General features: G+C 37.8%; 1 protein-coding gene across 1 annotated transcript in view; it reads left to right on the top strand.

The window, feature by feature from the left end:
* LOC107658755 (sialic acid-binding Ig-like lectin 10) overlaps window positions 1-18,621 on the top strand; it is a 28,077-nt gene that overhangs the window by 7,139 nt on the left and 2,317 nt on the right. The window contains exon 7 of the mRNA XM_016447404.1: window positions 14,632-14,895. Within this exon, the coding sequence (XP_016302890.1) occupies window positions 14,632-14,895 (264 nt within the window). The remainder of the gene's footprint in view (window positions 1-14,631; window positions 14,896-18,621) is intronic.

Below are 18,621 nucleotides of genomic sequence, written 5' to 3'. Positions count from 1 at the left end.
TCTGCTCGCCACCAGAGGTCGCCTTCTGATTACATTGACTCTCACACCACACAAACTGTTGCACATCACCCTGGACTACATTTCCCATGCTCCATTGCACTGATTGGACTCACCTGCAGCCAATCACACACACTATATAACAACCACTCAAGTCCTTCTCTAATGGCCGAGTATTGTCTGCGTTTATCACTCTCCTAGTGGTAGCACTTTACGGAGCCAGTATCCTGTCCGAGTTTAGTCTAGTTCCTAGTTCTAGTCCTGTTTCGTAATGTCTAGTTTTGCCTGATTGTTTGTTCCTGATAACCTGCCTGTCTTGGATTTCTCTCTCGTCTTGTTGTTTGGATTCTGTTCGCACCTCGCCTGGATGAATATCTGTCTGTGGATTACTCGCCTGCCTCATCCTTTGGATTATGTTCGCCGTTGATCGACCTACACCTGTTTATTGGATCACTCTTCTGTCTTGTCCTCTAAATACCTGTTTGCCATTGTCCGACTCTTGCCGGTTTTGAATATGTTTAAGAATGAAGCTTTGCAGATGGATCCACATGTCACTCGTCTCAGTCGCCCCATTACAGTAATATACTGAGAGACCAGTGTGAATAGTTGGTAATCTGCTGTACGTCTAGTGTGAATACTTGGTAACTTGCTTGGTGTCTAGTGCGAGAATTTGGTAATCTACTGAGACTCCAGTTTGAATACTTGGTAATCTGCTGTACGTCTAGTACGATTACTTAGTAATCTTTGTAATCAAAAACTGCCTTTTTAAATTATTTTATACTGTTCTCTGAGGTCCCCTTATATCGTTATCAAGAATTTTACATAAAAAAAATCATAATTTAGAAGTAATAGGCTATTTTCTGTCCTGTTTTTGACCCCCCTCTGTTTGAATAGGTGTGGCAGATTGTAGATTCGGAAGTAAACGCCCACTGCTATGATTGGCTAATAGTTGTGTATGTTTAACAGCCTACGTCCTTCACAGATGGATGTTGCAGTGATTTAGATTTAAAATGCATAAATACTCATATCAAACTATTTGTAATAAAGCAATTGTGACCACATAATAAAAGGTTACTCACACTTATGAGATCTTGCATCGACTTGAGCTTTGTTTGTAAATGAATCCGCTGTAAAGTAAAGTGAACAAAGGATGACGTTCTTACTGATGCGGTCTTGATCTTCATTAAAATTAAAGTGAATCCACTCTTTCCCAATGTTGAGATCAGAAGGCAATGCGAAGACTTTTTCCAAAACTTGGCACCGGACAGTGTCTTGTCTCCAGAGCCATCTTTATCGTTTGGTTTCTGCATAGACCTGCGTATGCCACCCTCGTTATTTATACTGTGTGCGAATTGGTGGGCAGGGCTAAACAGGCAGTGCTGTAGAAGCAGGCGTTGATCTTCTTCTGCAGAGGCGGTGTTTAGCCACACTATTACATCATAAAGTGGCACATTTCACAACCTGTTGTTTTGGCAGATTGGCTTCAATATAAGCTGATTTTAGACTAACAAGAATGTTTTGAGTTCCAAAACTTACAGAATGTTTTTATATGACTTCTTATGTGTCAAAAGATCAATGGAATTTTGATTTCTCATTTCATGACCCCTTTAAACCTTTACACACAGCTAGTGTGAAGTAAACAGGTAATAGGTAAAATACAGACATATGGGGTTTTGTTTGCCTACTGTAGATGTTTGCACACATGCTTCAACACGTTGCCTGCATCTGAAACTTTTTACAACGGAGAGATTTAAACCTGCAGCCTTTCAAATCTTGAACTGGAAACCACACATTCTACATTACACATCTTTTTTCCCCCTCAGATGCCCCAAAAAACACATCATTGTCAGCGTTTCCTTCCAGCTCAGTGAGGGAGGGCAAACCAGTGACTCTGAACTGCAGCACTGATGCAAACCCAGCAGAGCTCAACTACACCTGGTACAGAGAAACCGAATCTCAATTTGAGCTCCTCCAGACTGGATATAATCACACCTACATTGTGACAAACCCTACACAGGGCGCATGGTATGGCTGTAATGCTCAAAACCAGCATGGCCAATGCAACACAACAATTCAACTTGATGTTCAGTGTGAGTACAAAGTACAATAACTGCAGTAATTGCAGCAAACACATAACTCTAGACGGCACTGCAATTGAATGCAAAGTGCATTATGGCGAAATTGAATGCAAATTGACATGAAAAAGTTGCAATTTTACTATAAAAGCATGCAAGAAACATACTTTCAAACAGTCAAAATATGACTTTCAACACTGAAAAGACTACTAAAGAGTTGCAAAACCCACAAAAGCATGTTTAAATTACTTAAACTTTACATGTAATTAAAGATGACAATTTTATTATATAAACTACACTACAGCATGCTATATGGTGTAATATCTTACATTGTGTGTGCATCACCGAGTATGGTGACAATGGTAAACTGGTTAAAGGTGATTGACTATACAGTCAGCTGTGCATCAAAGCCGTGAAATGGGCATAGCACTGTGAAAAATTTCTTCATTTACAGAAAATACATATGAGAAGACGGTAGGAGATTTGGAGATTTTGGAGAGTAAACACTCATGTTACAAAGCAACATGTTAAAATTATGCTACAGCATTTTGTAATGCAAGGTTTCATTATAAAACCTTTGTGAAACTGCACTTAAACAAGTGAAACTACAAGAATCTGTCAGCAGCCCTTCTATAATGCCAATACAGTGATCAAACACTGGGGTACGAGTCTAAATTATTAAATGATTAGACAAACTGTGTAGGATCTCAGAAGAATAAAACGGTTCAATGGTTTATGGTTAAAAAAAAAGGTCACAGTTGCCAAAACTTTACAATAAAAATACAGTACAAACATTTTTGTCTTTTACACAGAAACCATCAAGATCTTCTTTATCCTAACAATCATATTCTCTATTTCAGTTGCGCCCAACATCTCCAGCTCTTGTAGCCGAAACAGCGTAATGGCGTGTGTCTGTGAGGCTCATGGGAATCCCTGCCCTACACTAGAGTGGCGTCTGTCTGGACATGTGCTCGCTAACTCTACAGAAACCTCCATCAGTGATGAGACGTTAGGAAGCACAGGAGTGAAGAGCGTTCTGACCATCCATCAGTCCCTCACGGACACGGACGTCCTGCAGTGTTTCAGCGCAAACATTTACGGCAGCGCAAGTCAACAGTTTCAGGCCATCCCACCGCCACAAAAGACAAGTGAGAAACACAAAACAACAGCTTTATCTGATTGACAAGATCACAAATTATATCTTTACCCTTGTGAAAAAGTGTGATTAATTGTATTGAATGTCAATTTGTAGTGTACTTAATATATTAAAAGTATATTTTTAAAACACTACTTGCAAATAATGCATTATGTACATGTATTATGTACACTTACATTACTATGTTTTAGACAATTAAGTACATTTAAAATGTGCAGTATGTAATAATGTCAATACTTGATTATAATTTTAACTGTAGTGTTACTCAGTACATGGTTATTATAGTTCATTAAAACTTAAACAGAAACGTCTTGGTTATGTTATGTAACGCTCGTTCCCTGAAGGAGGGAACAGAGACGTTACATCGGCACTGACGTTAGGGGTCTCAGTTGGGAGCCCCAATCACCTCTGACCATTACAAGAAACGGCCAGTGACTACTGCCGCATATAATTTGCTTGCCAAGCCACTCTCCCTACATATACGGGTATATAAGGTTTGTGCTGAGGAACTAAGAAAGCATCCTGGCATTCAGCGCAGTTCAAGGTTGTGGCATGAGGGACATAACTTTTCCGTTACAAAATTGACGATGCAGGTGCTGGCAAGCAAGCGTGCCAAGACAGATGCATCTGGATCCGTAACCCGCCCAACGTCCAGTACCAGATAGAAATCATAATGTAAACATTGGGGGTGTAGAGTCACACCCAGATAGGAATGTGAGAATTCATATGACTGATTGCAGCATAGACTAAAATACAGAAATTACCCCATTACCTCAGTGGGACATAAGTCTTGACAGAGAGATCTGTCAAGAGAAAGATATGAGTTTACCAAGGGAAACTGTACTATGGAAACTACATACAGGACACATTCCATGGGCACCTGGTCCGGTGCAAGGGGTAACACAGGCATATAACACAAGTACTGAACCTTACAAAACATTTCAAACTTTTTTTTTATTTTTTTTTATTTTGATGATTAGAGCTTACAGCTCATGAAAGTCAAAAATCCAGTATCTCAAAATATTAGAATATTTACATTTGAGTTTCATTAAATGACCATCCCTACAGTATAAATTCCGGGTATCTCTTGTTCTTTGAAACCACAATAATGGGGAAGACTACTGACTTGGCAATGGTCCAGAAGACAATCATTGACACCCTCCACAGAGAGGGTAAGTCACAGAAGGGCATTACTGAAAGGGCTGGCTGTTCACAGAGTGCTGTATCAAAGCATATTAAATGCAAAGTTGACTGGAAGGTAGAAATTGGGTAGGAAAAGGTGCACAAGCAACAGGGATGACCGCAAGCTTGAGAATACTGACAAGCAAAGCCGATTTAAACACTTGGGAGAGCTTCACAAGGAGTGGACTGAAGCTGGAGTCAGTGCATCAAGAGTCACCACGCTCAGACGTCTTCAGGAAAAGGGCTACCAAGCCACTTCTGAAACAGAAACAACGTCAGAAGCATCTTACCTGGGCTAAGGAGAAAAAGAACTGGACTGCTGCTCAGTGGTCCAAAGTCCTCTTTTCAGATAAAAGTAAATTTTGCATTTCATTTGGAAATCAAGGTCTGGAGTCTGGAGGAAGACTGGAGAGGAACAGAATCCAAGCTGCTTGAAGTCCACTGTGACGTTTCTGAAGTCAGTGATGATTTGGGGTGCCGTGACGTCTGCTGGTGTTGGTCTATTGTGTTTTATCAGGTCCAAAGTAAATGAAGCTGTCTACCAGGAGATTTTGGAGCACTTCATGCTTTCATCTGCTGACAAGTTTTATGGAGATGCTGATTTCCTTTTCCAGCAGGACCTGCCCAGAGTGCCAAATCCACTGCCAAGTGGTTTGCGGACCATGATATTACTGTGCTTGATTGGCCAGCCAGCATGCCTGACCTGAACCCCATATGGAATCTATGGGATATTTTCAAGAGAAAGATGAGAAACAGTGAATCCGAGCTGAAGGCTCAATGGTGCCTCAGCAGTGCCCCAGGCTGATCGCTTCCATGCCACACCTCACTGATGCTGCAATTAGTGCTAAAGGAGCTCCGACCAAGTACTGAGTGCATAAATTAACAGTTTAAAGAACTTGAACTTTTCTGTTTTGCAAATCCTTTTTTTGATTGATCTTAGGAAATATTCTAATATTTTGAGATACTGGATTTTTGACTTTCATGAGCTGTAAGCTCTAATCATCAAAATTAAAACAAACAAAAAAAACTTTTGAAAAGTTTTAATTTACATGTAACGAATCTAGAATATACGAAAGTTTCACGTTTTGAAATAAGTAAAAATAAAACTTTCACGATATTCCAGTTTTTTTGAGATGCACCGATATACTGGAAGATAAAGCGCACATATCCACCAACCAGAGGAATGGCACCACAAGCAAGCAAGACACCGAACCAGTCCTCCCGCAAATTACCTGCTCAAACCCAACACACGGGAGGAAACTGGCTCAACCCGGAGATTAAGGAAAAAGAAAATCATCTTAAACAATCAAACAAAAAAAACCTTTGAAGGCAAATGTTGACGAAAGAGATGAGGTTTTAGGTGTCACTTGAAAATTGTCAAGGATTCAGCATTCCGGATAGGGGTGGGAAGTTCATTCCACCAGCCGGAAACGGTGAACGAAAAAGTTCTGGAAAGTGATTTTGTGCCTCTCTGTGATGGTACCACAAGGCGTCACTCACTCATAGATCTCAGACTTCTGGAGGGGGTGTAGATCCTCAAAAGTGAGTGGAAGTAGGTGGGTGCTGAGCCGGTGGCTGTTCTATATGCAAGCATCAATGTCTTGAACTTGATGCGAGCTGCAACCCGGGAGCCAGTGCAGGGAGATAAAGAAAGATGTGACATGGCCCTTTTGGGTTCGTGGAAGACCAGTCGTGCCACTGCATTCTGAATCATTTGTAAAGGTTTGATTGTGCATGATGAAAGTCCAGCCAGAAGAGCATTGCAGTAGTCCAGTCTAGAAATGACAAGGGCCTGGACAAGAAGTTGTGCAGCATGCTCCGTTAGAAAAGGCCTGATCTTTCTGATGTTGTGCAATGCAAACCTGCAAGATCGAGCAGTTTTTGCAATGTGGTTTTTGAAAGTCAGCTGGTCATCGAAGATTACACCAAGTTTTTTGACCGAACTTGATGGGGTAATTGTTGATGAACCTAACTGGATGGTGAAGTCATGCTGTAGAGTCGGAGTGGCAGGGAAGACAAGAAGCTCAGTCTTTGCCAGGTTGAGCTGTAAGTGATGTTCTTTCATCCATGCCGAGATGTCTGCCAGGCAGTCTGAAATCCGTGCAGCTACCGTTGGATCATCTGGTTGAAATGAGAGATAGAGCTGTGTGTCATCAGCATAGCAATGGTAGGAGAAACCATGTGCCTGTATGATGGGACCCAGTGATGTAGTGTATATGGAGAAGAGGAGGGGTCCAAGAATTGATCCCTGAGGAACTCCAGTGACCAGTTGATGTGCTTTGGAAACCTCCCCTCCCCAGGTCACCCTGAAAGACTTACCAGTGAGACAGGATTCAAACCAGTGAATTGGAATCTCTGTGATGCCCAGTGATGAGAGGGTGTACAGGAGGATCTGATGATTCACAGTGTCAAAAGCAGCAGATAGATCCAGCAGAATGAGAACGGATGATTTGGAATCAGCTTTTGCAATCCGCAAGGCTTCAGTGATTGACAGTAGCGCAGTCTCAGTTGAATGTCCACTGAAGCCTGATTGGTTAGCGTCCTATTGGTTATTCTGTGAAAGAAATGACGATACCTGGTTGAAACCCAAAAAGCCACTGTCCCTCTCTGGGGCAAGGGGCCTAGGTGTTACCTGCCCCAGAAAAAGAGCAGCCCCTTCCATCCCTGGGTCACCCGTCTCAGGGACGTTTTGCTGTCTTAGAGGACTTAGTGATGCCAAAGTGATGATCAAATGGAGCCCGAACAGAGACTTTAGTCCTGAGAAATGTGTTCATATTTGCCAAGACACTAAAGTCTGTAATCACACATCTAAGGTCTCAACATGAACTCAAACATTTCTCATCAAATCCACATTCATTTTATAGCTCTGTATTTTCTACTAGGACAACTGTTGACTCATTTGGGTCTATTTTTATTCCTCCTGAGAAACATCTAAAATAGTTTAATGGTTTTAATGAGATCTCCTGAACTATGAAAGACCAACCTCTGAGCAATAAAGCACTGCTTTCCAGGTTTCCATTATCCATCGGTGCTGCTCGGAGCTGCTGTCGGTGTGTTACTGATGATGATCGTGTGCATCGTGATGCTCTGCTGTGAACGGTGGGTACAAATGCCCTTTGAGGAATAAGAAAACATGTTTATACTATATAAATATTCTATACATACACAGGTATAATAAATCTGCAAAAATGTCAACAATTCTGTGTTTTTCTGTCAATATGGGGTGCTGTGTGTACATTAATGAGGAAAAAAAAATTAACTTAAATGATTTTAGCAAATGGCTGCAATATAACAAAGAGTGAAAAATTTAAGGGGGTCTGAATACTTTCCGTACCCACTGTATATATACATACACACACGCGATACATGTTTTACTTATGTTACACAGATTTCTTTTCAGCTATTATGGTAAATGTTCTCAAAAGTATACAGCTTCAAGCAGGGTTATTAAAAAAAATAAAATAATAGTTAGTTGAAATAAAATATTAACTGAAATAAAACACAAATAAATGAATGAATAAATAATAAAGTACCTAAAATTAAAATAAACCAGAATTTATCATTTTTACAAATGATAAAAAAAAAAGAAAAAAAGATCAACTTTAATCTAAAGTAAAGCAAAAACAGAAACGATAAAATTGAAAGTTTTTGTAATTGTGTGCTATTGTAATTTATTTATTTTTTTTTTTTTTATATGTCTATATAGTTTATACATTTTTCAGTTTCAGTTATTTTAGTACATTAAGTTAAAATGAAAATGCTAAAAAAAATTATGGTTTTGTTGTTCTGATGAGATTTTACCTGGTTTTTGCTTCATCACAAGGATTTGTCATTCTGACTGAGATATTGTATAAGCATTAATGTTTTAATGATCTGAAAACATGTTTTTTTTAAATCAGAAAAAGGAAAGAAAAACCTTCACAAACCAGACAAGACGACACATCTGGACTCACTCTGACTCAAACAGTGAGTAATTCATTCTAAAAGACATTAAAGACAGCAAAATGAGTGGAGAAGATCTGCTGAACAACTGTTTCTTCTCCATCAGGCCATTGCTCTGGATAATGACGGTCAGTTTGTTTACGCCAATAACGGCATGCTGTCATCCACTGCACCGAGTGCAACTGAATCACTTCATTATTCCTCCATCGACTTCACAAACACTGAACCACCGTCAGGAGAGATCAGGGGCATCGCCTCGTGGATAGGATAGTAGTTCAGCCATAATTGAAAATTTGCTGTTAATTACCCACTCTCAGGCCATTCAAGATGTAGGTGACTTTTCTTCAGTAGAACAGTAAAAAAGTTTTTTTTATCTGAAATCATGGTCCTTGGTAATTCATAAAATGCAAGTCAGTGGCTACAGTCACTTTGAGAGTCAAAAATATCTGTGACTCCTGGTGATATATTGAGGTCTTTTCAAGTGAAACGATCAGTGTGTGCGCAAGAAACTGAACATTATTTACAACATTAATACCTATAATACAGTCCTGCTTAATTTATTGTTTTTTATTACACCAATGTCTTTTATTTCCGATTCAAATATATTACCATTTCTACTTTTATTCTTCATTAAATCTTTAAATATCAAGTGTGTTTTAAGACATGTACTTTAGCTTAATTAAAATGTCTCTGCAAAAGGAATAGGCCACAATTGCTAATAATAATAATAATAATAATAATAATAATAATAATAATTTAATAAGTCCAAATAATTTATAAATTGAAATAATTTAAACTGAAGCTGATATGAAAGCAGGCATGAGGAACTCCCAGTCTGATACGTCTGGAAGAAAAATGCCTTATTTAAATGTTTGATTAAATTACTTCCAGATTGTGTCGCTTCCAGTTTCACACCCAGAGTCATCAGGCTTGCTTCGCAAAACTGTCTTTCCTAGAGAACAAAAGAGATGACATTGGACTGTCTGTATTGTTTAGGAAAGAATTTAAGGAAAGAGTTGAGCATAACGCATATAAATCTCACAAATAAACATTTGACAATCTCGCAAATAAATAATTTATGTTTTGAAAATCAAATGGAAAAAATATGGGTAAAATATCACCTTTTTTTTCCCTGACAAGTTTCAAGATTTTTACCCAAGGATTCAAGTCTGCATGAAATGAAAAATCAATTCAATTTTCTGAATTTTTGTTTTATATTTTATTTGAAATGTTATTCTGGACAACAAATTTGACTTTTGAACTTGTAATTTTTTTTTAAAATTACCATTATGTAACTCTGCAAACAATATTATATAGAAACAGGCATTGAAAGAGCAAGTTTGTTATAAATGCTGACTATCCTCCTTTGTAAAAGGCTTTCTATGAATAATATTCAGCATTTATGAATAAAGAATTTGCCACTCAGAATATAAAGTTGACGAAATCATGGATGTTCAACATTTACGAATAAACTATTCGACATTCAGAATTATATGTCAAAGAACTTGACATTCAGAATTGTAAAGTTTACAAAATTGTGGATAATCAGCATTTATGAATAACGAATTTGATATTCAGAATTCTAATGTTTACGAAATTGTGGAAGTTGGAATTTACAAATAAAGTGCCCATTACAATAATAAAAAAAAAAACGCTTTTCAAAATATATGGTCTTATTAAAATCACTATTACTATTTGCAAGCACATAAAATATCCCTTTGGTGCCCTCTGGTGGTGAGTGTTACTTATCGTAATCATAGGAACTGATGTGCAGTTTCCATCTGCTCCACTAGGTGGCAGAAGCGGCTTCAGTTTCAGCCTGAGACTTTTAAGATAATTGACAACATGACAACACATGCAGACTAGAGAGACCCTTGTTTTTGAATTTTGAAATCTTCTGCAGTCACCCTCCCAGTCAACTCTCCTTAATGAGAAATGGAAACAAACCAAATTTTGCTGAGATTGGACTACGTTTAGGTGTGCTTAAAGTTGAAATTCTTCATATAGTCTTAAATGACAATAACAGCACGTAATTAATAATTATACAAAACCATCAGTAAACCGTGAATTGTTTTAAAAACGAGAACACAGATAAAATGTTAAGTGACATTGGCGCCGATAGCCTTGTGGACAGTGCAGGCGTCCCCAGTTCGAGTCCCAGCTCGCGGACAGGAACGAACACTCGTAATGAAGAAGTTAAGAGTGTTCTGCCATTGTCGTGGCATGTTGCCAAGTATGGTAACTCATACTCAGAATTTGTGCTCTGCATTTAACCCATCAAAGTGCACACATACTCGCACACAAACCGTGTACACACACCTGGAGCAGTGGGCAGCCAGTCTGGGGTTCGGTGTCTTGCTCAAGGGCACCTCAGTCGGGGTATTGAGGGTGGAAGAGTGCGCTGGTCATTCACTGCCCCCACCTACAATCCCTGCTGGTACTGAGACTCGAACCCATGACCTTCAGGTTACAAGTCTGACTCTAACCATCAGCTCTTGAAGTACCTGCTGATAAAGATACATTCTTTGAGCACACCCTAAATGACAAATTATCTGGATGGAATTTTGCATACATTACTAACTTCTAGTGTAGTAACCAATAAGGGGGTGAGATGTTAACATTTCTTAAAAATAAAATAAAAGTACCCCCCAATAAGGGCCACTCTAATGCAGACAGTTTCAGTACAGATACTGCAGATGACAACTCTGTGAAAGACTGTTAATGTACAAAATAGCACATATTCCCATAAAAAAAGAAAACAAGCCATAGTTTGTTGAAAAAATAAAAATTCTTTAATTTGTCCTTGTTCTAACCATATCTGAAATGTTGGCTACTAGCACTTCTCGGGTTTATAGTCTCTATGATGAATCTGTCAAATTAATAAATGTATACGGTATTACTGTAAAGGAGTTTAGGGTTTAGGGAATGTCTGGCTTGAGTCCAGCAGGGGTGTCTACAAGAACAGAGTCCAGTAATACAATGCCATATGACCACTTTATTTATCCCCCAAAGAAGGCAGAGCACAGAGGAGCAGGGTACGTGCGTGTGTGTGGTCTCTAAAACAAGAACAAAAATACAACAGATTAAATCAAATGAACCATACTAAGGCTACAAAGTCAGCGATGCACAATATAAACAAAAGAAACAAACTTACATTGCTCATGTATACGCGCACACACCACACAAACATGGAAGTAGTTTCAGAGTCTCTCTCTACTGTGCATCAGCACAAGCATTTATAAATCAGGACCCATTAGTGCATGGCAGCAGTGATTGGCTAATTAACAGAGGACATATACAGACCAGTGGGCAGCTAATTAAGGAAAAACCAGGACTAAACAAATGAAGTTGAAGCATATTAGAAGAGCAAACAAAAAGAATGTACAATGACAAATAAACTTCAATACATTGACAAAAAGAAATAATCTTTGATACAATTACATTTACTATACAGGCCTAAATATATAGCTGTAGAAGTGAGAAGCTCGTATTGTTGAGTTCACATACACAGATGCCTTACATACAGACAGCAGTATTTTGCTGAAATCTCTTCTGCTTTTCCGCTTCTGTCAGTATCTTGGGCAAGAAAACATGCTTGCAGACTATTTAGTCCTCAATGCCCCACATTCCTTAGTTGAGATAAACTGTAAAACAGAATTCAGAACATGAGAAGTGTTACTGCAAAACAATGTTGATAATATCTGAAATAAATAAAATAAGAAATGCAAAAGATGAGAAGAAAAGAAATGCATGTTTCCTGTACATTGTGTTCTTGGATTGCATTTGCATTCAATACATATTCCTGAACTGGTGTCTATTCCAAATGGGTGTCTTAAGCAGAATTGTATTGTTGTGCCCCCCTCCCTCAAATATTATGGAAGTAAAAAAAACACCTATAGGGGTCAAAATAGAACTTTAATAACATATAAAAGTAAATAAAAAAATAAATTGTAATTCAGTTGTATTATTTATAAATTACAGTTGTAACTCTAGACAGTTACCTATGGCTATTTATTAATACAGTTGTCTGATTGATTTTATTGTCTCGAGCATTCAGAAATCACACAAAATAAAATTAAACAGTTTTACTACGATAAAACCATGGTTAATTTTTGTAAGGGCTGTGATGTCCACATGTTTTTGTTGAAGAAATTATAGAGGCTGTAGCATTTCTATTGCAAAGTCCAAAAAGGATTTAAGTGTATATTTGAATTAAATGTTTGGTCAATATTAAAGGGTTAGTTCACCCAAAAATGAAAATTCTGTCATTAATTACTCACCCTCATGTCATTTCAAACCCGTAAGACCTTCGTCTGACCCTGCATAGACAGCAACGCAACTGAAAAGTCCAGAGACGTAGCAAGGAGATCGGTCAAATAATCCATGTGACATCAGTGGTTCATCAATTCAATTATACGAAGCTACGAGAATACTTTTTTGTGCGCAAAAGAAAAAAAAAAAAGACTTTATTCAACAATTCGTCTCCTCCGCGTCACCCTGTAGTGCCATTTCAGAGAATATCAGGTGGATGTAAACAGCGTATGCTGTTCTGTGTCAGCTGCGTCACACGGATACGCTGTTTTAGTTCAGATCAAATCACAACAACGTAGGAAACAGATCCGGCGTGACACAGCTGACACAGAACAGCATGTGCTGTTTACATCCAGCTGATACTCTCCAAAATGGCGCTACAGGGTGATGCGGAGGAGACAAATTGTTGAATAAAGTCGTTATTAACTTTTATTATTTAGCCGTTATTAAGCGTAACTTACTCTGCGTATAGGGAGCGGCGGTACTGTTCCTGAATATTGAGAATTATTATCAACATAAACATTGAACACTGGATCACTGGAACACTGGATCGTATTCAGACCAGATGGTGGATCAGCACCTAGAAAGGACCTCCACAGCCCTGAAAGACAGCGGAGACCAGGACAACTAGATGAGCCCCAGATACAGATCCCCTGTAAAGACCTTGTCTCAGACGACCACCGGGACAAGACCACAGGAACCAGACGAGTCCTCTGCACAATGTGACATTGCTGCAGCCTGGAATTGAACTGCTGGTTTCGTCTGGTCAGAGGAGAACTGGCCCCCCGACTGAGCCTGGTTTCTCCCAAGGTTTTTTCTCCATTCTGTCACCAATGGAGTTTTGGTTCCTTGCCGCTGTCGCCTCTGGCTTGCTTAGTTGGGGACACTTCATTTCCAGCAATATCGTTGACTTGATTGCAAAGATACTATTTAAACTGAACTGAGCTGGATGATGACATCACTGAATTCAATGATGAACTGTCTTTAATTGAAAAATGAGTGTTTACTATTGTCATTTTGCATTATTGACACTATTTTCCTAATTAATGCTGTTCAGTTGCTTTGACACAATCTGTATTGTTAAAAGCGCTATATAAATAAAGGTGACTTGACTTGACTTGACTTGGATCTCACAAGACAGTGAATTGTTTCAAGCAAATATAAAGAAATGTGTTGAATATTCAGAAAGCTTTATACTGATAAGATTTCTCAGTCAGGCTACTGTTACTGAGTTCTGACTAAAGGAGAAGTGGTGAATCTCTAATACAAGTTAAACTGTGCCATTTTCACACACAGTTCTCCCTTCATTCAGTGTAGAAGCATCAGCTTGAGCTCCGAGAGGATTTCTGTCGTCTTCAACTCTCTTCTCTGGTAAGTCATTTACACACAATCCAGTAAAACTTACACTTACTCCTGTAGTTTTGAGATTCTGAAACGTCAAGGTTTGAAACATGTTCAAGATGTCCTGTTTTTTAAATCTTTAGTATTGTTCTGTATTCTCATGTAAAAATCTAGAAAAGAAATCTAAATCTAAAACTAATCTAGAAATTTAGAAATAAAGAGTTTAGATACCAACAAAAGAGCTATAAATTCAGACACAATAAATTATTATTTTTTTAATTCTATCAATCAACATTTGCCATCGCACACCTGTGTGTAGGATAAACAAACAAAAACAGGTCCAACATTTTTGCTTTTTTCATTCTATAAAATATGTCCACACAGCGGATGATACTACTGAAGAGCTGAGAACAAACACGGCACTCAGAGGACATCAGCGCTTCTGGACGTCCAGTGTGAGTATTAAGAGTCTTTACTGATACAAATATTCCAAATATTTAAGGTCACTCATTTTGCACAGTGTAGCATGTAAAATATTGTATATTTTACATGCTTTTACTGTATATAGTAGATGTAAAATATGACTATGTATTGTGCCTGCCTACATATTTTTTTTTGTTCTACCAGATGCTCCTAAAAACACATCGGTGAGGATAAATCCAGCTGGTTTAGTTCTAGAGGGTCATTCAGTGACTCTGAGCTGCAGCAGTGATGCAAACCCAGCAGTGAACTACACCTGGTACAGAGACACTGAAAGACCTCTGAATCCAGTTCAGACCAGACCAAACCTGACCATCAATAATACAGACTCGACACACAGTGGACGATACTACTGTAGAGCTGAGAACAAACACGGCACTCAGAACACATCAGTGCTGCTCGACGTCCAGTGTGAGTATTAAAAGTCTTTATTTTCTCCCAACATCAGAGCCACTGAGGACGCAGTGGATTAGTTTTGTTTTTGATGGTAATGCATCAACGAATACACAAAAAACAGAAGGGAGCGGCCATTTAAAGAGACATGCACCAAAATGGGTCGTTGTGATCAGAGCTGTTTTTGACAAGGTAAAAAGGGTGTTGTTTTACACGACTTTTGAGGAACTTTAACAAAAGTATGTTGCTGACATTTCATGAAGACCCAAAAGAATCATACCAACTTGTGGAAAATGGGCATCCGATGACCCCTTTAAGAGTCTTAATTGATTGCTAATATATATATTACCCATATTTCCATTAGTGTTATTTTATAGTTGATGTCTTTAATATTCTTTTTTTTTAAATCTGAGAAAAAAAAGTCATTACTCTTGTGGACGTACAGTGCGAGTAATTTGTAATCAGCTGAAAGTCCAGTGCAAGTACATGGTAATCTGCTGGGCATCCAGTATGAGCGCTTGGTAATCTTGTGAACATTCAGTCTGAAACTTGTAAAATAGAAAGGTTTACTTTAAACCTACAGCCTTTCAAATCTTGAACTGTAAACCACACATTCTACATCATACTTATTTTTTTCTTCAGATGCCCCAAAAAACACATCATTGTCAGCGTTTCCCTCCAGCTCAGTGAGGGAGGGCAAACCAGTGACTCTGAACTTGAAATGCATTGCATTTGAATGGAAAGTGCATTGTTTATGGTGAAAATAAATGCAAATTGACATGAAAAAGTTGCAATTTTACCATAAAGGCATGCAAGAAAAGCATAATTTCACACAGTCAAAATATGATTTTCAGGACTGAAAATACCCTACTAAAGAGTTGCACAAACCACAAAATCATGTTTAAATTATTTAAACTTGACATATAGCTTAAGTCAAAGTCAATTTTATTATTTAAACTACAGCATGCTATATGGTTTAATATTTTATATGGTGTGTGCATCACAGAGTATGCCGACAATCGTAAATAGGTTGACAATATACAATCAGTTGCGCATAGACTGCATGCTAGAAAAGCCGTGAAATGAGTGCAGCATTGTGACAAACATCTTTTGAGGGAGACAGAGGGAGATTTTGTTCCCCTTTTGTAAATGATTTTGTTACAGAGCAACATGTTGAAGTCATGCTACAGCATTTTGAAATGCAAGGTTTCAATATAAAACATTTGTGAAACTGCTCTTAAACCAGTGAAATTACAAGAATCTGTCAGCAGCCCTTCTATAATGGAAATGCAGAGGTCAAACACTGGGGTACGAGTCAAAATTATTTTCTGTGGCAACCGTCAGCATTAGATGCTGCACATTAAACAATGTTTTGGCAAAAAAAAAAAAAAGGTACTGCAACAGTTTGCATCAATCTTTTGAGACATGACGACAACTAGGCCTAATGAAATTGTTTAACCAACAAACTACACCGAGGATATAATTTGTAGCATAAACAAATGAAGTCGATGATTACTCAAAAAAGAGGTTGTTTCAACTAATTTAAATTACACACAATATTAAGTTGATTAACATTATTATGTTAAAGGGGTCATATGATGCGATATCAATTTTTCCTTTTGGCCAATCAGAGCACACCTTGCTTTTTCAGACCGATGAGCTTTGTAAAAATCGATGCGTTTCAGAAAGGCGGGGCATAGAGGAGAAACAATAATGTACAGTATGTGGAAAATAATGTGTTTTTTGAAACTTAAACCGCATAAACACATTTCATTACACCAAATACACAAAATACTGTTCTTTTTAGCAGCACCATATGACCCCTTTCTTTAACAGAGCTCAAAATAATGTTTGCACATAAAAATGAAAATTGTCAATGTTTACTCGCACTCATTCCAAACCTGCATGACTTCCTTACTTTTTTGAGAAAGATATTTTGAGAAATGTCTCAGTATCTTTTCATCCATACAATGGAAGTCAATGGGGTCCAATGTTGTTTGGATCCCAAAGTTCTTCAAAAGATCTTTTTTAAAATAAAGTCATGTCAGGTTTGGTGAGTAAATGACAATGTTCATTTTTGAGTGAATTATATAAATTAAAGACTTTTTATAATTGAGTACTACTGCAGTCAGAAGAGTAAAATGAGTTCTTCAACACAATAATGTCATTTTCACCAGTGTGGCATATAGTAGACCTATAGGAACTAACCGTAACTTTAAAATTGTGGCTTGTTCCTCTTTTCTACTTCAGCAAACTATTAGTACCAAGTTACGTTTTTCTTCTATTTTGTCATGAACTTTGTTTTTCACCCATAGTGAGATGTTCCTATTGATGTTTCTATTTCTAGTTATTTTTTTTATATATATTACATCCCTACTGTGTTATTCCTATGTATGTCTGTACTTTCTTCTACACTGGAAGCTCCTGTCGTCAAGTCAAATTCCTTGTGTGTGTAAACATACTTGGTAATAAAGCTCTTCTGATTCTGATTCTATGAAGTGCTAGAAAATACCTACAAGTCATGAAGCAGTTTTATTTTTCTGAGATCCTACACAGTTTATGTCTACACTGTAAAAAAAGAAACAATCTGTGAGGTTTACAATAAAACAAATGTTCGCAGTAGCCAAAACTTTAGCATAAAAAATACAGTTGAACTTTAAATTTACAGAACAAAATTTATGTATACCAGCTTAGTGAAACACTAAAATATGTTTTGTTATAATATATTGACAACCACTGTATATAGTAAGGGAACGTTTTTACAAATTAACGTGGTTTTACTGTGACATTTTTAGTGTTTTATCATTAAAATAACAAACATGTTTTACACTGTAGAGACTAGAGCCCGACCGATATATCGTTTCGCCGATATTATTGCATCACCACAAGCTTTAAAAAAAAGTGTTAGTCATATAGCTGGTATGAGATCAGGACGTGACCTGACAATTTGATGCTCTCTCACTCTTTGAGCTTGTTTTTTTCTCCCAGATTAATGTTAATTCCATATTTGCATTTGAATGCTTGTTTTCCTGGTAGTGAATTATTATTACTAAGGATTCATGGCAACTGGAAAAAAAAACATTTATCTTTTTTGGCTCTTTATTCTTTCACTTCCAAAAACCTCGTAAGGCACAAACATCCCACAAAACCCATTTCCCTGCATCTGTTTCTAGACAGAGTTGCATTTTTCTGCGGGTTAATCTGCAGGTTGTGCAGCAGCCACTCCAGCAGTGATGTGAAGGGTAATGGAGTGGAGGAAATGTTTTTAAAAATGAGGAGAAACAATGTGTTGACAAACAATATACTGCAAAAACAGATGTCACAGGGCAAAATGTATACAATTTCAAGAACGCTACTCAAACATATTAGTTTGAAGCTCATTTGAAACCGCTTCGGGGAAGATGCATGGACATTCATTTGAGTTATTTTATTACGTTTCATTTTTACCTAAAACCTACCCTGTTGAGTAGAGCCCGACCGATATATCGTTTCGCAGATATTATCAGCCGATATGAGCCTGTCGCCGATATATCGGTATCGGCGAATATGCCGCCGATACGCCGCCAATATGAAAATTTTTTACAGAGCATATAACGCAAACAAAATGCTTGAAATGGTGTAATTACTTAGTTTGTCCAGCAGAGCGTGCTTCATTGTTTGCTACTGGCAACCTGGATGAAACGCTTTAAAGCTTAAGTCTATGGAAAACCATTGAAACTTTGAACGGCCATATCTCCGTAACAG

Source organism: Sinocyclocheilus anshuiensis, unplaced genomic scaffold, assembly GCF_001515605.1.
Source record: "Sinocyclocheilus anshuiensis isolate Anshui unplaced genomic scaffold, SAMN03320099.WGS_v1.1 scaffold283, whole genome shotgun sequence".
Taxonomy (NCBI): domain Eukaryota; kingdom Metazoa; phylum Chordata; class Actinopteri; order Cypriniformes; family Cyprinidae; genus Sinocyclocheilus; species Sinocyclocheilus anshuiensis.
The sequence above is the reverse complement of the archived record's forward strand: the minus strand, read 5'-3'. Positions and strand labels throughout refer to the sequence as shown.